Source organism: Lichenostomus cassidix, chromosome 9 (assembly GCF_008360975.1).
Source record: "Lichenostomus cassidix isolate B80296 chromosome 9, HeHo_3.0, whole genome shotgun sequence".
Lineage (NCBI taxonomy): Eukaryota > Metazoa > Chordata > Aves > Passeriformes > Meliphagidae > Lichenostomus > Lichenostomus cassidix.
In genome coordinates, this window is record NC_139490.1 from 20,686,211 (window position 1) to 20,710,138 (window position 23,928).

At 44.3% G+C, this 23,928-nt stretch overlaps 1 protein-coding gene across 1 annotated transcript; it reads left to right on the forward strand.

The window, feature by feature from the left end:
• The first annotated feature begins 1,880 nt into the window (after window positions 1-1,880).
• Window positions 1,881-23,928, forward strand: KLHL6 (kelch like family member 6). Its single transcript, XM_085069768.1, has 7 exons — window positions 1,881-2,282; window positions 7,313-7,478; window positions 13,186-13,635; window positions 15,729-15,966; window positions 19,292-19,494; window positions 20,421-20,634; window positions 22,951-23,928. The coding sequence occupies exons 1-7, from the start codon at window positions 2,023-2,025 to the stop codon at window positions 23,250-23,252; spliced, it is 1,833 nt and encodes a 610-aa protein (XP_084925894.1). The 5' UTR covers window positions 1,881-2,022; the 3' UTR covers window positions 23,253-23,928.

The window sequence follows — 23,928 nt, forward strand, 5'->3', positions numbered from 1 at the left end:
AAAAACAATTTTAGGGGCTAAAAATACACCATATGGACTGGCAGTGCCACAGAAGGAGACAGACTGTGGATAATGATCACTGCTATTAATAGTCAATAGCTCCCTGAGCTGCTGAGGTCCTTCCTACAATGCAGTTACTGCAGAGCACAGTGACAATACCACAGCCATCGACCAACCTAGTTACTGCAGGGTTTCCGTTCCCAGCACTCACAGCCAACACAGTCTTACTTCAGTTTCACAACTATTAGTGCTTTGCTTAAAGCTTCAGCAACTGGAATCAAGTGATCACTGCTGAATCTCAGCTTTAGCTAAAACAGATAAGGAAAATGTGAAGCTTCTCACCATGAGAGAAAAGCCTGATAAGATGAATTCCCAAAGGTCAAATGTCATGATGATAAACAAAGAGAACCTATTCTGAGATAGGGTTAAAGCATGTCTAGTATTTTGAGGGGTTTCATTAATTTTCTTGTATTCCTACAGTAGTACTTAGGAAAGAAGGGACTGGCTTTGGAAAAGGAAGCATTCATTAGCTAAAGTTAGCACAAAAGGCAGCAGGAACACATTTACATCAACTGGGAAAGGAAAAAACCAAAGGACTGAACAGACCACACAAAATGAAGAAAATCCCATTACAAGGATGTAGAGGAAAGCAGGAAGGAGATTTTTTTGCTTTCCTTCCTCTTCATCTTCCAATCTGTCTCTCTCAGACTCTGCTTTCACCTTGTTCTAACAAGAGGGGGAAGCCAAGCTTCCCGTAACACTGTGAGCTCAGCTACACAAGCTGGAGACAAAAGAGGAAACCAAACACACATTAAGAACCTGTGGATTGGCCAAACAAGAATTCCTAGAAGTAATTATTACAAAGGCAATGTTGGTTAGCACTCAAGCTACCGAGGTGAGGAGTTGGCCCTACATTCCTCTCAGGGGGAGATAGAGGTGTGCTTTTCTACTTCCCAGCATGAGAGTTTCCTAAGCAAGCCAGGTGTTTGCTCTGTTACTCTCAGTATGTTGTGTGGCTTATTAATTCAGCTTGGGTCAGCTTCTGAACTAGATGATGTCCAAGTAGATCTGGTTCATCCTTAGGTGAAAGCAAAACCTTCAGCACTGTGCTCTGTGTGCTCCTGTCATGCTGAAGGTCAGCCCAGAGCCCCCCTGCAGTGTCCCCACTGCCAGCTGCACAGCCCTTGGTCCCACCACTGTCTGTGTCTGTGTCGGGGACAAGTCAGATGCAGCTGTGACTCAAGCTACATGCAGCAGTGAGGATGGTGGGGATGAGCATGGGTACACTGCTCCCCAGGCTCTCTCCTTTAGCTTTCACTGCTGGTCTGAGCTGATGGTGTGGCACTGGCTGCATGGACCACATCCCTGTGCCCAGCAAGGGTAGCCTGAACACCCTCAGTGGTGAGATCTTCAATGCTGCTCCATGTCCTGGAGACAGTTGTGCCCATTTAGCCTAAAAAAAAAGCCATGCAATGTTTGCCAGTTAGCAAGTCATGACGGACAGAAACATCCACTTCCAGGGCTTTCTGAATATGCAAGCATAATATTAAAAAACAAAAACAAACCCCAAACCAACTCAGTTATTAATAAGCGCATACCTGGAAAAAGAAATATAAAATACTACGCTCTTTCCCTTAGCAGCCCAGTCCACCAGGAGTGCCTTGATAGGCTTGTGGTGCACCTATCAATACAACCAGCAGATCCAGATAACAGTGGGGGACTGGCTTGAGGGTGGGAAGCAGGCTGTCCTTGTCACTTGTAATCTTCTCACATCCAGAGGCATCTTAAGGCCTTTCTAAACATGTTGATACTGCCTGAAAATCACTGAAAAAAACCTACCCTTTGTTTGTGTTAACAGGATGAGAAAGTGCAAGGCTTCCTGTTATGTGTGTGTGACAGCTATAGATAAGCAGAGACCTCTGGACAGGAAATCCGCCCAACTTCTGCAGTGTGATTCGCCTGAAGCTGAGGAGCTCTTTTTAGATCGAAGCACCAACAGAATGAGACGGGGCTGGCCAGAAAATGGGGGACACACTGGAGAAGAGCTCTGAGGAGCCCGAGATCTCTTTCGACAATGAGTGTTTGACAAAAATGGGGGACCTGGTGGAAGTCTCGAGTGGCGAAAAGGTCAAGTTTGACGATACGGGTCTCTCTCTGGTGCTGCAGAATGGCCTGGAGAACCTTCGGCTTGAAAATTCCCTTACAGATGTCATCCTGTGTGTGGACAGCAGGGAATTCTCCTGTCACCGAGTGGTCCTTGCTGCAGCAAGCAATTATTTCAGGTAAGGCTTGTAACAAACAAAACCAATAAATTTACTTTGCTTCTTAGACTTGAACTGTACGTCTCCAAAGAGTGCAAACTGGGTGCTGAAGTCTGCAAATTTGAAGTGAGCCTCTAACTCCTTACAACTTTCAGCTCGTTTTTTAAAGCTGGAAACTTAAATAAGGCAGGTGCCAAGTTGCGGATTTGCTGGAGTTCCAGAGTTCCGATACCAGCATTCAAAAGACTGCTGGAGGCATGCAAAGAAAGAGAGAATGTTGGCGGACAAGTGCATGAGAAAAGTACTTTAGCCAAGTATCTTCAGCCACTTGTATTGCCCCTTTGGGACCTGGGAAAAGAGGAATCCCATTCAGATAATATGCTATTTTTATTGAAATAGGAGTGGGTTTCTGGAACTTGCTAATTTTTCCTATTACCATTCTGGGGTAAAAATATATATTGCATTAAACTGTTGAGGAGAAAAGAGAAGGAATTTTCCATCTGTCCTCGGATTAGTGGAAATCAATTGCTATAGGTAATATCTTCTTGAAAGCAATTTTGCCACTTTATTGTCTCCTTCTGGTCCGCTTGAATTTTTCATTCTTTCAGTACAGTAGATATTATATCTGAGACTACTGGCCAACAAGAACAAATTTTAGACACACAGAGGAACTCAGTATCAGTTTTAGCACAGATTTTCCATTATCATTTAGACATCATTTAGACAATCACATTTGCATGGCTGGGATTTTTTTCTTTCTTTCTTTTATGGCTAAAGTGGTCAGATGACTGAACAGCTACAGAGGAAACACGAGAAAAAAGAACCTGTGACCACTTGTGACATGAGCAGAAAGCTAATTTTAATGGAGTCTGATAAGCTTTGCTGGTAGTGCCTGGAAGAACAGTTCTGCTTTCATAATCTAGAATAGAGATTGTGTCTGTAAATATTTGGAGACAGATATTATTTCTACAGAAAGACTATATATATTGTGTATGAGAAAATGTACAGCTAAAAGCAGAGATGCCCAAATATTTCTTACCAATATTGTGTGTGGAATGGACAGCAGATGCACAAATTAAAATCCGAATTTTCTTAATGATACTTTGACAAAAACCCCCCAGTTCCGCTATGAGAAAAGGTGCTGCAATCAGAAGAACTTCCCAGTTAAAATCAGGCAAGATAGTTTTATGACAACAGCTATTGGCTGGTTTTCCACTGAGCCCTGAGCTACAGTCTTGGAAGGAAAGGGAATACCTGGCTGGAGGTCACCTCATCCCAAGGCAATTGCACACCTATGTAGGGTTTGCCCCTCTAGGTGCTTGTATTTGTCTTGGCTTTCCACAGAGCTGAGATTTATTACATCTCACTGTCGGCCTCTCTGCCAGTGCCTCTTGTTACGACTCTTTGGTTTAGTTTCAGTCATGTTTGGCACAGGATGGAAATCTCAAACATGAAGTTCCCATGAGTTTGATGGAAATCTGCAGCTAGGAGAGGAGAGATGCTGGACTGGGACCCCTTGGCACTCTGTGAGGTAACGAGCAGGGTGTCCTGGCCAGCCAGCACACACAGTGCCCAGAACAGCCAAAGCACCCTGCCCCTGCTCCACTGGGCACAGCCAGCACAGAGCTCAGCATCCTGGGAGGGACCCTCAAAAGTATGTGACAGGAATAAGGAGGGAGAATGGAGGGCTCAGGAAGGGGAAGCTGAGGTTTCTGTGAGGAGGGAAAGGAGGACACAAGTCTACAGGGAACTGAGTTTCACTGGTTCTGCTGCTCACAAGGAGGTTTCATTCATCTTGCCATAATTTGCTAGAAGCTGCATGGCCCCAGAGAAAGAAGGAATTCTTAAATCACACAGTTCCTGTGAGTACTTTCCACACTGTTACAGGACCTCTAACAGCCATGCACAGGACCAAAGCAAAGGGACCCAGTGACTCATGGGCTTCATTCCCCTGCAAGAGCAAGTTACACAACCCCCTTCCTGAAAGTTGGGTGCCACAGCACAGGCAATCCGCAGCAGCTGACTGGAACACAGTTAAACAAAGTTAACCACTTCTAGTCCTTCTTCAGCACTGCTTGAGAGTAGACAGACTAGCTCTTGTGACGTCCTACACCCTTAGACTTAAAAATATTAACTAGCTATTTGCCTGTGTGATGGTAACAAAGCAGAGAAGAGAAATACCAGCTGACTAAGGTGGAGCAGTGGTTCTTTAGTCCTGCACTGCCCAAGGTAGTGGGAGAATGGGGCTGGGAGAGGTTGAAGCCATTTTCCAGAGCATCCTCAAGCTCCAGCGTGGTGGTTGGAAGTCAGATTCATAATTCCAAGCACAAACTTTCCAGTGTGGAAGGGTGCTTAAAAAGTGCTTCACAATCTGCAACCCCTCATTTATTTTATTGAGATTTCTCTAATTTTAAATTAGAAAAAAATTTGGATTTTTTCCTAAATGTACCCATTTCTAGGTATCTGAATTTGGTGCTGGGCCCTCACTTCAGATGTGCATTTCTGAGAGTACATCTGTTGGTTCAAAGGTGCAGTTCAAAATTACACAGGGACAAGAACCAGGGAAAGAGACAATGGAATTAGTAGCCGCATCTGAAGGATGTAGAGCCTCCTGAGGGTAAGTTCAGAAAGATTCAGAGGCAGCATTTTAATCCCTAGGAGAGAAGCTCAGCCTGATCAGCCTGAGTGGTGTTGGGTTGGGAGTGGTGCCCTCCAGCTGGCAGACAGGGTGGGAATGAAGACCACTCCATCTGAGCAGAAGGAAGGCTACAGCAGTCAGCTCTCCTGTATAGCACTGCCCTATTCAGCCCTGCCATGGTCTAGAGCAGAGTACTGGTGGGAGAGAAAGGTGCTTTGGATGTGTGATTTCTGCAGCTCACAGCCATATTACATGAATACACATCCTACGAAACTGGGAGTGGATAGCAGCTCTGCACCAAGATTAGGAGACAGATAGGCCAAAGCACTTTGAGCAGCCCCCTGTGCAAAGCCACCACCAGGAACCTGAGGCTGGTTTCTGAGAAGCCTTGCAAAAGTGTAACACTGGGTATCTCTGACTGACCCCATCAAACGCTCCGGTTTGTGGGACGGAAGTGAGACTCTCACCTCCCTGACAAGGATGGTTTAATACAAGACTGGAGTCATCAGTTTAAGAGATGAAAGGAAGAAGAGCAGACAACACCTGCACCCTGCATGGGCCTGTTTCTCATTCAGATGAAGCATCCGGCACCCATCAATCCTGCATGGCTGAAACGACTGTTCTGTGCCAACCTCCCTCTCTGTGCTGAAGGCCATTCCCAGGGACAAGTGGGAACTGAGGGCTGCTGTTTTCAAATGGCCACCTGCCCACACACTCCTTATACATCACTTGACACTGCCAGAGAGACAGAAGCTGAATGAATTCCAGTCTTGTGGTCACTGAAGTTAAGGAGCATTCTGTCTCAATGCCTTTGAAATATTCTGATTTCAGTGGTAGCAGAAGCTGGACCATGAGGCAGAGAAGTAAAACAAAAACCTCTAATGAGCTGAGTGAAAAGAAAAATGAGAATTTTGGCTGAACAACTTTTCTGACAAGTAACTTCTCTACCCAAATTTCCTGTTTAAATGTTAGGTCTCTGTATCCAAAAGGCAGTTTTGCTCACTGAGGTAACTAAGACCTTGCTATAAAATTTCTGCTGAGGTAAGGAACAGGTAGTTCTTAGAGCAAGTAGCAGCTGGTATCTTCCATCTATTTGCCATTCATCGTGCCTAACTGCTTTGCAATAAAATCTGTTTACATCTTGGTTCCAGCAAGATGTGTCAATCAGACAGCTTTATTGAGGCACTTCTTTTACAAGAAAAGCATGGCCTAAGTCTTGGGACCTCCAGCCATTTCCCAGGTTGCATTGTCCTGTCAACATTGTATATGACTAATAAAGAAAGGCTTGGAATGCAGGGTAAAGAGCGCTTCTAATTACACTTTGGATCTGCACATGTTTTTCACCAATGGAGTTACAAGTGGACTCATGTAATTCTGATCTGTTGAGACAGATTCAAAATGATGTGACATCTCATTTTCTGAATGCAGTGAACAAGGTGGCGCTGATCAAAATCCTAACTAAAAGCAAAAAGCATTGGAAGAAATACTTAAATCTATGAATTGAAAATGCAGAGGACAATGCGTGTGTCTTGCAGCTGTCACAATGCAAAATGGATTTAAATAGCTCTTAAAGAATTTCTGATTTATGAAATATCTGAAATATCTGCCTAGAGCCAAAGGTGTGTGTGGTGCTCACTTTTCAAATGCACTATTATCCATCACAGAAGAGTTGATATCAACATGTGTGAAATCACCGCACTTTCTGGGTGACAGTAGCTCAAATTCACGCATATTCAGTTGCTTCTTTAGCCAGGAGGTACAAATTCTACAATCCCAAAATTTAGCAGAGGAAAAGTCAGACTCTTAGTTGGAAGAAAATCCATAAGACATTCTCCCCTGGCCCACCCCTGGTATTAATGTTGTCAAAGATATGTTGGGAAGCTGAGAAGTGTGGCTCTCAGACAGGCGGATCTGGTCTGACCTTGGGATTCAGTCCCAGCAGTGTGCTGCAGCTCAGAAACAGAGGGGTATTGACCTGCCAAGGGGTACAAAGTACATGTGCTAAGTGTTAATGAAGGATGGAGAATGCCAGGGCCTTAAGGAGCTGTACCTGTACTAGAAACAGGCTAAGAGGCCAGCAGGTGAGGCACCACAACTGCTCCACAGCACCAATCCAGACACAGGGACTTGTCCCACTCAGGGAAGGTCCCAGCTGCCTTTTGCTGCCATGGAGCCCTAGGTCTATGGTAGAGAACAGCTCAGAGGTATAAACAAAGCTGTGTGTATGCCTTATCAAACTCATGAGCACAGAGAAAAGCAACAAAACGACTTCTCTTGTTTCTTTCCAGTGGGAGTAATTGCATAAAATATGAAGCAATCAGAGTATTCCGTGTTGAAATCTAATTAGCCCAACATTTTCAGAACGCCTCATCCTGACTGGAATGCAGAAAAAGATAAATGTCTTTCTTTCCAGGGCCATGTTCTGCAATGATTTAAGAGAGAAATATGAGGAGAAGATCATACTAAAAGGAGTTGATGCAGAAACCATGAATATACTCTTGGACTACACCTACACTAGCAAGATGCTCATCACAAAGCAAAACGTACAGAAAGTCTTGGAAGCTGCCAGCCTCTTTCAGGTACAGATAACTCAAATGCACTGACCCAGTCTTACTGCTCTGGCAACACCATTTCTTACCCTGGTTAGCACACTGCAAACTTCTCTGATTTTGTGGGTTCTGGAAGCATTTTGCTTCATATTTATTTACATTATGGTGAAAAATGGCAGTGGCAGCCATGTAGTGGAATTTTGCTGTGCTGGGTGCCATGCAAACAGAAAAAGAGCCAGGCTCTGCCTCCAAGAGCTGCTCCCACGTGCTTCCTGCCTGGCAGTGCTCCCCAAAGTTCAGGTCAGCCTGTGAAGGCCAGTCAGAAGGGTTAGTGGGCAGCAGCTGGCATGGCTGGCCAGAGCAGGAAGCTACTTTGACTCTCTGACTCCCCTGCTTTGAGACTTGCCAGCCAAAGTTAGCATCCTCCTTTGTAGAACTTGTGATGTACAGGGTTTTAGTCATGACCTGGGACTTGTGGGAAGTCAGACTTGGGCAGTGTTACTCAGCCTTTGGTCCACGAGGCATTCACGTGTCCTGTAAATCACCTGTGAGGTCTACCAAATTGCAGTCTGGTACCATGCTGCAAATTGCTAACAAATTGTAACCAACATTACCTGCCAAGTGCCAATGTGCATGTGTGTCCAGTCCTCTCATTAAGGAAGGCAAGAAACACCCAAACCCATAATAATTGTGGTTCATGAGGGAATTAAGATTCTTGAATCTTCATGTGAACTTTGCTCTGCAGGTTCTGCATAGAAATGCATAGAACTATGCTCTGCATAGAAAACTTTGCTCTGTTTTCTAGAGCCCAAGTCCTATGAGGAGCAGCCAAGAGAGCTGGGGGTGTTCAGTCTGGAGAAAAGGAGGCTCAGGGGGAATGCTACTGCTCTCTTCAGCTCTCTGACAGGAGGCTGTAGTCAGGCGGGGGTCAGGCTCTTCTCCCAGGTAAAAAGTGATAGGACTTTTTAAAAGAGAAAATAATCTCAAGCTGTACCAGGGGAGGTTTGGACTGGATATTAGGAAAAATTTCACCAAGTGCTTCCCATGGTAACTTTAGTGTTACCTGGGCCTGCAGTGCAGTAACTCACTGACCAACACTACCAACTGGTAGCACTCAATAGCTACTTTTGGTTGATTTTCAGGACTCTTTTCTTTTTTGTTTTTGTTTTCATTTGAACCTTTTTTCCTTAGGATCATTCCTCCGCTTTTTGTTGGCTTTTTTTTTCTTTCCTTCTGGAACTATCATAAGTATAAACGTAGGTTTTTTCATGTACCTTCCCTATTTTTCATTAAAATTAAAATTAAATTTGATTATGAAGGCTGGTGCTTTAAGAAAACTATCAAACTCTATTAAAGTAATGATAAAATTGTGATGATACCTTAAGTAAGAATGATAAACTAGAAAAATCTAGAATACCAGGAATGTTCAACTAAAAGCAGTGATTGTCTTGGAGACTATCAAGATTTATAAAGCCTTAAAGCCTCACATTATAAATGTGAGGGTTTAGGCTGAAAATATGTTTTGTGCAAAAAAGATTTAGTAACTACTAAATCTTTAGTAATCTACTAAATCAAACTGACAGAACTAGAGTTCTGCCAGCTCATCTGTGCTATTTATGCTGAAGAACAGAGAGCTGAAAGAGTCAAATGCTTCATTTGGGTATATCAACAGCTGAAAAGATTATTTCTGCAATTTAATGTAACATTTTTGTTTGAGAAATTCTTTCAAATTAGTGACATGTGAGAAGTCAAAACAGAATCTTTGTATCTGACTAGCAAAAACTTGTGGCCATCCATCTTTTTAATCTTGCAGACTTGGTGAAGAACCAAAGAAGAAATAACTTGCACAGTTCTAGATATTGCAGTATAGATATTCCAATATAGTTACTCCACCTTTCTCTAGAAACTATTTTTCAAAACGTTTTATGTATTTATACCTTCTTTTAATCCCTTCTAAAAAGTTTTGACCACAGCTGTGGCAGCAGGAAGAGGTGGAAGGCTATTTGGAGAGGGCAGATTTCCCTGCTGCAGTGTGCTTTCCTCCTGGGGGAAGCAGGTGAAAAGTTTGGAACAGGGAGCTGCTGAACAGCTAAGCCTCTCCCTCAAGTGACCCAGACAAATTTTTTCCACCTAAAGCACAGTTGCAACATGAGTTCAATAGTCACCTCCTCTGTCTGCGCTGGTGGCTGCCCAGCCACTGCCCTTGCGAGGCTGGTGCCCACCCTGGATCCCGCCCAGCACCCTCTGCCACCCACACTGCCTGCAGAGCTGCTTGTCCTTTCACCTCTGGGAAGGGTCAAGGTCCCAGCTGCTTCCCAGGGCCACGGCCAGGAGCTCTGCTTCCCTCACTGTAACTCAGCAGCAACCTTCAGACCTGTCTACACTGCTCCTGCCCCACCAGGAATCTCTCTTTACCCATTCCCTCAGCAGGGTTTGGGTGAGGGACCACATCAGCTGCTGTGGTTGAAGCAAAGAAATGGTGAGAGAGAAGCAAGCTTCTGAGCAGATGAAAAAGAAACAGTATTGTCACCAAAGGCTGTGATGCCCACAGCCATGGAAATGCCAAAGGCTGTGATGTCCACTGCCATGGAAATGCCATGTGCAGTGGGAACAGTGGAGGATGCCCAGAGCTGCCCCCTTTAAGCAGAGCAGGGCTGCTCTACCCTCAGGGCACGGCTGAAGTGCCACCAGCCTGCTGGCCTTACTGACTCTCAAAGCACCCCTCGTCCCTGTGTTAATCCACTTTCGATGAATGAGACACTCTGAGGGAAATCCCATAGCGATACCTGACCACCTTCCTGAGGCCACTGAGCAGGGAAGAGCCAGGGTGGCTGCTGCAGGCCAGTGCCACCATGTAGAGCTGGCTGACAAGAGGCACGATTTGCTAACAAAGGGCTTCAGGGCAGCTCCCAGTGGGAGATAGGCTCTCAGACTCAGAGAGCCTCAGTTCCCCGGAGAGCAGCCCTGCTAGGGTGGCTGTGCCCCTCAGCTGCCCGGCTGCCTCCGGCCGGGGCTCCCTCGGGGCACAGGTGTCACCGCTGAGCTGGGACGTCCTGTCCCTGCAGCCACAGCAGAGCCGGTGGCCAAGGGCCACCAGCTGTAGGGTGGAGGATCTGACCCTGAAGTGTGCTGCACACAGAGAATTATGAATAAGAGCCCTTTCAGTCACCATTCCCTTCCCTTTCGGGGGCTTCTAGCCGGAGGCAGGGCTGCTGGCATTGCTGGCACTGCTTACACTAGACCATTGAATGCAAGCTGGGACAAGTGAGGACTTATATAAAGAGAATAAATTTTACTATTCAGAGTGAAGGCCAACTGGAGGCCAAGTAAGCATATGGGATGTCTCTAGTAAGTGAGAATGTGGATTCAAATGGGTATTAGGAGAAGGGCTAACTTATCGAAGAAACTGTTCCAAGGCAACAGGGCTTTTAAAGTGCCTGGAGTGGCATTAGGAGGGGTACTCACAGTGGACAAGCAGAAAATTCAGAGCTCTGCTAGAATAATCAGACCAAATGAAGCAGAGGATCAGGGGCATCTTTCTTCTGATGATCCCTTGAGTCACCCACCTGCTCTGCTGGGACTGACTGACATATGCCCAGCAAGTTTTGGGGGAATTTTGGGGGGAGTTTTGTCTCTAAATGACGACAGTGTGGTGGGGAGACAGTGTAGCGCAGAGATGAGGAGCAGAACCAGGGAAAGTCCTGCCTTGATTCGCTCCCAAGCAGCCCAGCCCCTCTGGCGAAGCCCTCAGCAGGGCTGTTTCTCACACCCACACCTTGCAGTTCTGCATTTGCCTGGCCACAAACAGCTACCCAGCGAGGTAGTGGGGCCTGCTGGCCGTGAGATCAGTGCACACCGCCTGGGAGAAAACCTCTGCTGTCACCTCATGAGTATCGCTCTTAACAAGCCATGTATAAATAATTAGAAATCTCTACAGAGGTTTGCTGTAGGGTGGTGAGAACATTGTTTTGGGGACTATTCCCAGAGTCACATTGTTTTGGGGACTATTCCCAGAGTCACAGATGACTCAATGAAAGACCTTGGCAAATCCTGGGTTTGTTTATTTTGTGTCTCATTATTGACAACTTTGAATGCTTATGCTTAATAAGCTTAATAAGGCTGATGCTTTACCTGTCTCAGCTCTGAGGCCTACCTGGTGACAAAGTCCTTTCAGGTCCTCAAGGAAATGCCCTGGTGAGCTCAAAGTGCTGGCCTTGTGCTAGCCCTGACAACAGGCAAGGTGAACGTGGCAGGCACAGAGGGGTCACCAAGCTGTGCCACTATGTGCCACTGACATATTTATATCACAACGGTGGCAACATATTCTGAGACCTCACATAGCCTCATTCATCAGTCAGTTGCATTTCTCTAAACTTTTGACCACATCTAAATGTAAAACAGGAACCAGGCAGTCTGTACGCTGCGTCTGCGATCACTCAGCTCTGATAAACAGTCTAAATATGTCAACACGACACCGACGGGTCTGGAAGATTCTACCCTAATTACTGAAACAAATCTACATACTACAGTGTTTAAAAATGTTTCGCTTCCTCTTTGCCCCTCAATTACTGTTGTGCAACTTTCCCCAGTGAGACAGCATGAGTTAAAACGGTTTGCATGCTGACAGTGGATGGAAAAACAACCCAAAAAAGCATGGATGGAAATGCACAACATTAGCTCTGACCCATCTTTATTGCACTGCTCAGGGGCAATATCCATATCTGAAATCACAAAGGTGATAGAAAATCCAGGATGAAGCATTGTAACTGATCAGTTCTACCCCAAACTGGTTCCCAATTCCTGAATAATCATCAGCAATCCAGCTCAGATCATAATTTATGGAAATACCCTGCAGACACCTGTGGCCCAGAATCTGTGCATTTAGGGCCCTCAGGTGGGGTTATTGTGCCAAGGAAGTTCATGAGAGTGGTTGTGATGCCTTATTGAATGCTTATTGAATGCAAACACAGCCCGTTCTCTGATTAAGGAGACTCTGTGTAAAATGCATATCAATATTTTTTCAGCCAATGATAATGACAAGGCCGCTAGATCCTCCGAAGGCCTCCCCCACAACAGACTCTTGCCAGACAACTGAGGCTGTCAGGAAACTCACAAGATTTGCTGATGGCCAGTCTCTCCTGCCACTTACCCCAGGCTAGGACTGCTGCCCATACTCTGTGGTGGGGTGGCACACTGGTCCAAACCTCCCAGACCTTAGCACTCTTTTTCCACCACCCTCGCAAGGCCTCAGATACATTTGGAGTTTGGATGGTGGGAGCATAAATGCAGACAGTGGAGCCACTTTCACTCTAAAAACAGACTCTGTTCTAGTTAGTCTGAACTGACATGCAAGATGAAGCAAGGTAAGCAAATCAGAAGCCTGGGGTCTTTATCTTTGCCTTGTAACTGTGTGATTGCCAGTGCTTTGAGAGCTCATGGAGGAAAAGTGAATGGTAGGAAATCCTTTAGTGAAACAAATTAAATTCATGACTGTCACAGGTCTTCTGCATCCTGCAAGAGTGAAAAGGAGCAATTGGATGCAGAGGGAATAACAACAGTGGGAGGAAGAAATTCTCATTTCACACTGCAGATTCTGAGAGGTACCTGTGCTCAGATAACCTATTTCTTGTCTTCCCCAGCTCTTTGCTGTATTTGGCATGGCTGGTTGCTCCATAGCACTCCTGTGACAGTCACAGAGAAACCCTTCTGTGCTTATACAAGCTTTTTCTGTCCACAGTTCCTTCGCATGGTAGATGCTTGTGCCAGTTTTCTCACCGAAGCGCTCCAGCCAGAGAACTGTGTTGGCATCCTGAGGCTGGCTGATGCCCACTCCCTGCACAGCCTGAAACAGCAAGTACAGAACTACATTATCCAGAACTTCACCCAGGTCCTGAACTACGAGGAGTTCCTGGAGCTGCCGGCAGACATCCTGTGCAGCACGCTGAAGAGTGATGACCTCTTCGTCACGGAGGAGGCACAGGTGTTCGAAACTGTGATGAACTGGGTCCGGTACAAGGAGTCGGAACGGTTTGCTCTCCTGCCATATGTGCTGGAGCATGTCCGGCTGCCCCTCTTGGACCCTTGGTATTTTGTAGAGACTGTTGAAGCTGATCAACTCATTAGACAGTGTCCAGATGTCTTTCCATTGCTCCAAGAAGCAAGAATGTACCATCTGTCAGGCAATGAGGTAAGTAAAATAGGAAGGTATTAGCCACTCTTTGTAAATGTCTCATGCTTCAGCTGAAAAATCGATTTGGAAGGAGCAATACCATGGGGCAGAAAAAGGTACTCACACTGAAGTTTCACTAACAGGTGCTACTGGAAGTCAAAATGGGCCTCAGAAGATTTTGGTGGGTTGTTTTAAAACAAAGTGTACAACTTCCAGTTTATGAATATCTGAACTTGACCCTTTATACACACTCTTGCTCACTCTTGCTAAATGAAGACTCCAGGTAGCTTCCCTAGTAAAAAGGCAAATGCTGTTACCCCTGACACTTCACCCTCTCAGCTATTACTTCGAGCCTAAGAAAAGAGGAATAATTTTCCCACTAAACTGTGCCACAATCTGTAATGACTCTTTCAAATGTGAATATGTAACATCTCCCCCTGTTATGTATGGGGGCAGTTTTTCATGAAGGGAAATGTTCTTTCTCCTGTGAAGAAGAAAGTCTGTTCCAGAGGAGATATCTGCCCATCTGCCATTTGCAGAGGTCCCTGCACCCAAAGAGACAGATTAATCCTGACATCCAGTCGAGTCCTGTCCTGCCTGCTGAGTGCAGGCTGTGGTGGATCTCCAGTTCTTCAGTTGCCCATCCCTTTTGGAAAGTTAGATACCAGTCACATCTCCTTGCCCAAAATATGAGGGAGAGGGGACAGCAACCAAGAGGTCAGATTTCACAACAGGAGCAAAGTATGTGAGTGTGTGAAGAAATGTGTACCTCCCCAGTGAGAGAGTCAGAGGAGGGCAGGAACATGTCGTGGGCCCATCACTCACAGCGGATGTGTCACTGGGGGGGAGAGACCCAGTGCTCTTTGTGCTGGTGGCTGCCTGAGGCACTGCACGGTGACCTGGGGCAGTGCCGGCCAGTCTGGTGGCAACTCCCTGAGAAAGCCGTGTCCCACTGAGCAGTGCTGTCAGGTCCACGCGGCAGAGATAAAGGGAGTGTTGCCCCGGGCTGAACACGCATTACACTCATCTTCAAAGGGACAGCCGAAAGAGGCAGTGCTGCCAGCTGCCCTCCCCTCGGGCTGACGCCTGGCAATGGTGGCAGACAGGTTAAAACAGAGTCCTGGAAGCTGGCAAGTTCTGGGACTGATGTTCTAAAAAAACGTGCCTAATCATTTTCTAGACATAGTCAAAATGCAAGATTCATGTCTGTGTAGATAATATTCTTAAATATAGATAAATTATACCGATTTATAGAAGCATGTTAAAAGCAGAAAGAGAAGTAAAACTTTAAGCCAGATGCCTCCTGACACAGCTTTTAAGCTGTGGATCTTGTTTGCAAGCATTTCCTCCAAGCAGAACACATGTTTCCAAGCACCCCTTGCATTCTTTGCTCCTGGTGAACATCTTCTATCTGAGAAGTGACTTTTTCCAGTGTCCCTGAAACAACCACTTGGTCAAAAAACTGAGCTGACATGCAGTAAATTAGAGCTAACCATGTTTCAGAGCCTGGTGCTGCCTTCAAGTAAATTTTCTAATTTTGGTTGAAATAAGAGCTTATATACAGAGAAAACAAAAATAACCTTTCCACAGTTGAGAACTGTTATTGTTCTGACACTAACATATCTCTTCAGGACAAATAATGAGAGCACTTATTTTCTCCTAGCACTAACTGCAGTCTTGCTCTCCCCAAGCTCCCCAAGGCATACAGACACCTTGGGCCCCCCCTATCATGCCCTCACTCTGTCAGCCCAAACAAAACCTCTCCTTTTCAGCTACCTGATATGCACCCAATCTTGTCACTACTGCTCAGCTGCATAGCTCTTTGTGCCACCCTGGTAATTCCTAAAAGGATCTGAAAGGATCCTAGTAGGTAGGCAAAAGCAACTAAGTGCAGAGTTGGGAAAATCCTGCTGAAAGAAGGATACAGCAACTTCCACTGAATGCTAGGATGCTTTTCAGGCTTTCAACTTAGAAAGCATTGGCTAATTGGTTCAGTTGATGTAAGCCTGCTGTGATTTGAGAAATGGGTAATCAGAAAAAAGGTCACCAAACCTTTCTGTAATTGTAGGTGTAAGTGTCCTGTGTACTCACTCTGTCTCACTTGCATTTAGATTATTACAGAAAGAACCAAGCCCAGGATGCACGAGTTCCAGTCTGAGGTGTTTATGATCATAGGGGGCTGTACAAAAGATGAGAAGTTTGTAGCAGAAGTGACTTGCCTGGATCCTTTGAGGCGAAGCCGTCTGGAAGTTGCAAAATTACCAATCACAGAGCAGGAGTCGGAGAATGAGAATAAAAAATGGGTGGAGTTTGCATGCATTACTCTAAAAAATGAAGTCTACATATCGGGTAAGGAACAACAAGTTGGAAGTGCAAGAGGGGAGCAAAGGGTTATCACAATTATCTCCAGCTTTTATCAAGATCATGCTTGAAGCAGATTTAGGAAAATTAAGCACTACAGGTATTTTAATGCTTTGGCTTTGGACAGGCTCCAGAGAGCACTAGATGTCAGAGAACACTGCCTAGCTGTGATTTGAGCTCAGGATTAATTTTTAAACAATATTAATCTATATGCATGGGTGTGCAGCAACCTAAACAGTGACCGAGATCACAGGATGGTTCTTGGGAACAGCTTACCAAACATAAAATGACAAATTGCTGCAGCATCTTCTCATGATGAGTCAATTGGAAGCTCCACATGCATAAGCAAAATCCTGCCAGAATCTGAGTCATTCTACAAAAGTCAGTCAAGAACCTGCAGGAAACTGTCAGTGATGTTTGGCTGCCCCCTGAAAGCTGCCATCACAGAGGACTCTAGAAGTGCCCACCCATAGTTATTAACTTGGCAGTACAAACTGTCAAAGCCAGATGAAAATCCCGTGGTCCAGACACCCGGCGTGGGCCTGAACAGCTCATGTGCTGATCGTCATCCCAAGAGCTTTGGGAGGCATGTTTAACTTCCCACACAAATACAGCTGAGCTCCACACATGGTTTGATCCCAGAGTTACAGAGATTTTTCTCTGACAATCAAAAAGCTTAAACTCAAGCTTGTTAGCCAGTTTGACAGCTGCTTTTGATGGCCTGTCAAAAACCAAGTGTGACGATCTCTTCTGCTTTCCAGAGGAAAAGTGACAGCAAGCATTTCATCACTGTCACATTACAGACCACGATACAGAACAGGGCCTTCATAGATAGAATACTGTCTTTTCTGCAAAACCATCCACCTAATTCTAAACTCCCTTAAAACAGAGGAGTAGAAAGGAGGAGAGTAGGCCAAAGTGTGAATGCCTTGCTTAAATGTGAATAGCAGTTCACTGCCTTTATTCAAATATCTTCCATTGCATTCTTTCTTCTGGGAATCCACATATTTTTGATACTTCATTCCAATTAAAAATTGATCAAAGCTTTATCCTGGAATAAGAATTAGATTACTCTTTCCATAACTACAAATAAACAAAGTTTTTCCTTTCAGTCCACTGTAGAGAGTTTCTGGCATCAGTTCATCTGTTAAAAATTAGCTGTAGAGAGGAACCTAAGTTGAACACTCCAACTAGGGAATATTCCTCACACATTCACACCCTTGAGTTGAGAGGTCTTTTTTCCATTTGCCTTCAATTTGTTACCTTTCCCTTTTCCAAGGCTTTCTACTTTCTTTTATTCCTGACATCTTTTCCAATGTCTCTTCTTTTATTTTATGGTCTATCCAGGCTACCTCCAGGCCAGGCTATCACATTCCCTGCTGTGGTGAGTCTAAGCTGGCTTTCCCTTTGCTTCTGTTCTCACAGGCTCTCTTTCTTCCTTCTCTGCTTACTTCCATATCTCTGAGTCCCTCTCTCCATTCCCTCTTTGCCTTTTGCCTTTTTGCCCTTTGCACACAAATGAAAGGCTGAGTGGACCAAAGCCATTAGCATTTTTTTTCCAGCTAAGCCAATTATTAGTGTTTCAATCCTGATTAAACATCTGCTTCCTTCTGCATGTCCTTCTATTTTCTTTCTTTAGCTCCTGCAATTTGCTTCTTCTCTAACTCGACTTTCATTTTTCCTAACTTGATTTCTTCTTCCATGTGCCCATTTACTTCTGTGTCTTGGTACAGTATGGAGTCTTTCCTGCACCTTTAGCATCTGAAAAATAGGGAAGTCCTTTGCCCAAGATTATGACTACTGTTTGATCGTGATTTCTCCAAAGCAGTTTAAATGCTTTGACTGGATGGCCTGAAACACTACATTTGTAGCATAACTAAAAATGACATGAATTATTATTCACCATTGTGATACTTTTACTAATTTAGGTACAATTTCTCTTCAAATTAGAAAGAATTGTTGTCCAGGGAAAAACCAGAAACAAAATAAACCTCCAATTCTCTCAAAAATCTCTCCCTGTCCCCTGATGTGCAGCAAATTCACCCACTGGTCCAGATCAGGCTAATACATGAGTTTCAGCATATGGAGGAAAGCACAAGCTCATGTTAAAGGGAAATTTCAAGGGAGAGTAAGGGGAACACCTGCAGTCTCTCAGCCCCATTGTAGCCATGAATGCTGCATTCAGGCCCTTTGGCCATTTCAGCTATTTGAGTGCAAATAAAATTCAACACATACATGTGAAAAATACTGGGACAAAAGCATTACAAACGACTCTTTCTAGCATGCTAATTATCTCCCATTCAATCTGCTATTTGGCCCAGAGATAGGCTTCATCTGTTTGTAGTGATCTGGCTGCAGTACAGAATACCAATGAAGGCAGACACTTTCTCAATGGAATATGAATTCTCTTTTCAGTATATTCACCGGTGAAGCAAATGTTTAATCAGGTTGCAGATGATAGAATAAGCTACTCAGTCTGTAAATGTGGTTTCAGGCTTAACTAGATCAGTTTGTGTTGCAGTTACACCAGAAACTGTACGCAAACAAAAGGCTTGTTTAAAACACTGCTCTCTGCTTTAGCTCAAGCAATGGTTCGCTTGCAAGTCAGCTCTAGAAAGAATTTGGAGGGTCCAGTTTTGATCTTTGAGCTGTAAATGTGAAGCAAACCTAAGTCTGTAGAGAAAGAGACCAGAAGGAGAGGTACAAAAACGAGATCCCAGCCATATGGTCTCAAGGCTGAACAGTAAAACTTCCAACAGGTTGTGCAGGACTACTGTTGGTAGGAGTTCAGATTCAGGTCTCTTGCTTTATGATGCAAACCACAGGGCTGGCTGGATCTCTGCACAACCTGGCAGCTCTCCAGTGCAGGCCTGTCTTCAAGGGATTTCACACTACCTTCAAGGGATTTGGCACTACCATCCACTCTTACTTAAATCATGTTTGTTTATTTGTCCCTTTGCAGCATTTTGCAAAGCCCTGGTGGTGCACAAAAATCTTCTGAACATCACTCTGCTGTGTGTGGTTGGTCATGCACACACAGTGTCAGTATTGAAATGAAAGTGGTTGTGGTCTGGTAAAGTGAGGAACAGTGATTTGTCTTCACTGAATATTTGGGTGTAGAAATTGTTCAATTTCCTTTACTATTAAGTAAACTAAATGCAGAAATTTTCTTCTATTATAACAGGACCAGTAACAATCAGTAATAATTATTTATTTTCCATTGTGATGGAACAGACTTCAATTTAAACATATTGGAGTTTTTAAGTAAATACAAGCTGTGCTAACATATTTATCCATGTCATGTACACTACAGGTGGCAAAGAAACAAAGCATGATGTCTGGAAATACAATGCCTCCATCAACAAATGGATACAAATTGAGTATCTCAATATTGGGCGCTGGAGACATAAAATGGCAGTGCTGGGTGGCAAGGTATATGTCATTGGTGGGTTCGATGGCATGCAGAGAATCAACAGCATGGAAGCATATGATCCCTTTCATAACTGCTGGTCAGAGGTAAGAGGCTGCATCACATAAGATTTTAATAATTTGGAACATTATAATCAGAAAGTCTTAGGGCTTGGAATAATAAAAATGATCTTGTATAATTCTTTCAAGTGTTTCTGGTCTTTAAAAACCCTAATTTTTTTTTCTATAAAAATGCATATCCTTTAGAAGTTAAAAAGCCCTGGATTGCCAGGCAGTAATTTCCTGTGAGACATCAATGCCTAACTTTCCTTTTCTTAGTTGGCTTTTAAAGCTAGTAGTCCATAAATCAAGAGGTAAGAATAAAGTACACATGAGCTAGAGCACAAGATGAAAACTACTGCTCTGATACATTTTATATGTCTATAAAATGTGTATATCAACCTGTGCATTATATATGGTATGGGTTATACAGTTACATTGAAAGTACAGGTTTGAAGGTAAATAGGATAAAATTCCCCAGTTCTACTAACTGTACTTCAAACAATGAGAAGAGAGAATTAGGCAACCAATTAATCCATGAAAGTAATGAGATTAGGCATCATAACAGCAGATACAACCCATTGTCTCTAGATTATACAAAGCAGTGTGGATGTCTAACAATCACAGCTGCAAGTAGAAAGATCAGTATGAACAAAATTCTTACGCTTTTTTTCAATGTATAAAAGTATGTAAAGGAGATTTTTGGCATTTCTGACATTTCCTAGCTTTTGAATTATTGATAAAGGAATTTTAATTTCAGCAGTTGAACAGAGCATACTTTTATTAAGGGTCTTGCAGTCTTAAGAAAAAGCTGAAACATACTTCTCCCTTATCCCTAAAAACGTCATCTTCTGAACCCTGCTTAGAAAGGGAAGTTGAAAGGGATGTCTGACTTAAAATTCCACAGGTTCCCTCCCCACAGGCATCAGTCTGACTGCTTCAGATGGTTACTAATGACTTTTTTTGGTCCACAGGCTGCTCCCCTGATGGTCAATGTGAGCTCCTTTGCCGCAGCCAGCTACAAGAAGAGGCTGTATGTGATTGGGGGAGGCCCCAACGGGAAGCTGGCCACAGACAAGACCCAGTGCTATGACCCTGCGACCAACACGTGGAGCCTGAAGGCTGCGATGCCCGTGGAGGCCAAGTGCATCAACGCCGCCAGCTTCCGGGACCACATTTATGTGGTGGGTAAGTGAAGCACCACTGGCTCTCCTTGTCTACACACAGCAGGGCTTCTTTCTGTGCTTCTGTGTTAGTTTTACCCACGCACTGCATGGAGTGTAATCAGATAGTCAAATGGCTCTTCCCTTTGAGCTTAGCGAGGGATGGGAATCCAGCACATTCATCAACAGTAATGCAAGGTCATCAAGTCAAAGTCCCTGTTTGCATGGTAGCTATCTTGGAAAGCTGGAGCTAGCCCAGAGACTGCTTAAAGCCATCCAAAGATGTGTTCATAGTGGCAAGGGCATGATCTCATGGCAACATCATGTTCCCTCTCCAGGGGCATTACACAACCCACTGCATACAGGATTTATGTAGGGGTAAGAGTTCTAGGAGCAGGTCATAGGAGCTGAGACACTGATACCCAAAGACCCAGAGCTCTTGCACTAGATTTCATTCAGTCTATCACCAGAATTGGAAGCAAAAGTGAGAGAACAAGAGTTTGATAGTGGTGATCTGAACTATGGAGGGAGGAGGGAGCCTGCACACATCTCCAGATGGTGCTGGAAAAACCAAAAGAAAAGAAGAACATTTGCTTCCAAAACAGGAGCTCTGAAAAGTTTCCACTCCCTTTCTCAGCCTTGGTACAGGGAATTTCTCACCTGCAATATAATCCATGTGGTGCTGAGAGCTATCATAGAGCTGGAGTATTCACCAAATAATTAATGGCACTCTGGAGGGAGATTTATAATCTGCATGTGTGTGCACATATATATACACACACACCCCTTTTGTGTACATAAATACCTCATGCTCGTCCTCAGCACAGGAGTTGACCTCACCCTGTTTGTACAGGATGACAGAGAGAGAAGGCACATGACTTATGGGCTGGCAGATATAACTCCTGATAAAATGGACATGATGCTCCAGTCACATTCATTCAGCGTCTTTTAGTCGGGAACATCCACTAATACATCTCTTGTTTACCTATCTGAGAAACAAATCTACTTCAGTTGGATAGAAATCAGCTCCATCTGAAGTTTAAAAGATAAATGAGCATTTGGTTACTGCATCCAAAGCAATCTAATTACCCAGACTGATGAATTACCAACTGCCAGGTGAATCACTTACAAGTAACAATGTCTGCTTTCAGTCTGTTCCACTTAAGTCACCTCTCAATGACTTCATCACACCTCAAGTACAGGATTAATATTGTCAAACCCAGCATCTAACTACCACAGATACATGTTCACTTTGCCAGCAGGGAGGATCCCAGACATTGTTTCACCTCATCAATAAGACCATGGCTTTAAGGTTTCCCCAACCCTATTCAAGACGATGGTGCCAGACTCTTTTCAGTCATGGCCAGGGATAGGAAAAGGAGCAATGGCCATAACTAAAACGTAAGAAGTTTCACCTCAGCCTGAGGAAGGACTTCACATTGAGGGTGGCAGAGCACTGGAATAGCTGCCCAGGGAGGTTGTGGAGTCTTCCTCTCTGGAGACATTCCAAACTCACCTGGACGTGTTCCTGTGTAATCTCCTCCAGGTGACCTACCCTGGCAGGGGGGTTGGACTTGATAATCTCCAGAGGTCTCTTCCTACCCTAAAAATTCTGTGATACTGTACAGCTACTTCAGAAGCCTCACTTAGTCGCTGCAAATTTCAGAATGAGAACTATTTAGCTGTTGGTAATCTCAGGAGGGACTGTATTTTAATAGCCTTTCTTGACAGTTGAGGTATTGACCATATTTTTAAGACAAAAGGACACTGCAAGATTGAAAATGTACACTTAAGTTTAGGAATGACTGCAGTTTTGGAAAACAGAAACTGAAGGTCAATCTCTGTTTGACAAACACATAAAAAGATTATTGGTTCAGTCTGACAAACTCTAAACAAGGAAGTGATTTTGAAAGCAGACAGCTCCAGGTAGAAGGAGGTTTGATGGACAATGAACTCAGAGGAGTCAGTGAAAAAATCCTGTACCCATTTGTAACAGTGATGGCTTAGCACAGCTGATTCCCCCTGACTCTTTTAAATAAGATTGTATTTTTCTGGAGCTGTGTCCTTAGCTGGAGCAGCAGGTATGAGAAAGGTCTGTTGCTGGGTGCACTGTGGTCACAGCAGTTTTTGTTCTGGCCTTAAATTCCACAGCTTTATGAACAATAAGTGCCCTCTGCAGATCAGGCCTTCAAAACAATAAAGTATCCTGTGACTTTGTTTATTCTTGGCTTTAGGGCAGAAATCATTCTAACGAATGAATGGAGTCTTGTTGAAGTGGATGGTTTAATTAAAATCCCTTACAGGAATGGCCAGTGCAAACCAGTATCTATTTCCTCTCCAGGTGGAGCAATGAAAGCGCTCTACTCCTACAGCCCCCAGCAGGACACATGGTGCCTGGTGACTCAGTTCACCCACGAGAGAGCCAGTTGTGGGATTTCTCCTTGCAACAACAAGCTGTTTATCACCGGGGGCCGAGATGAAAAGAACGAAGTCATTGCAACAGTGCTCTGCTGGGACCCTGAAACTCAGAAGCTGACAGAAGAGTGTGTCCTGCCTCGGGGGGTGTCTCACCACGGGAGCGTTACCCTCAGGAAGTCTTACACGCACATCCGTAAGATTGTGCCCGGGGCAGTTTCTGTCTGACCGCAAAGAAACCTGATGCCTCCGTGCCCTGTGGCACAGACTGCAGTGAGGATGGTTCTTAGCTTCAGGTAGCAAGGAATGGAAACATCACCACAGGTCCTCTGGGGGGTATCTGTATATATGCTCAGCCCTTGCATTTCCTCTGTACAGTATATCCTTAAATTATCTTAATTCCTTCCCTCTACAGAAAAACAAAGGGACCAGCTGTACTTTACTCCTGCCAACACAATACCTCAAATCAGGCAAAGAAATGTGGGAAATTTACTTCCCAGCTAGAACTGGCTCAGTCTGGTCCCAGAGTTTGGTCAACTATTTATTGTGTTAAGTTGGATTTGCAACACCGACTAATGAAAAAACAGAAGTTGCTTTTGGAATTAAATATTTGTAACCTTGATGGAACATAACGTCGTGTCTTCCAAAGCTGAGCTTTTTTCCCCTAGTGGTTGGCTCATTAGATTAAGTTTGAATCGGTTTGTTTGCTTGGTTTTTAGTTTGTTTGAAGATACTTTGTTGGTTTTTCAGTTCTGCATGACCAAAAAAAATCCATCTCAGTTTGCAAACCTTGCTGTCATTCCCAAGAAAGAGACTGCACAGGCTGCAAATGTAAATGAACGCTAATCTGTTTCCACTGAACATTCACAGTGGCTGTTTTCTAAATAAAACAGACCAAAACCTA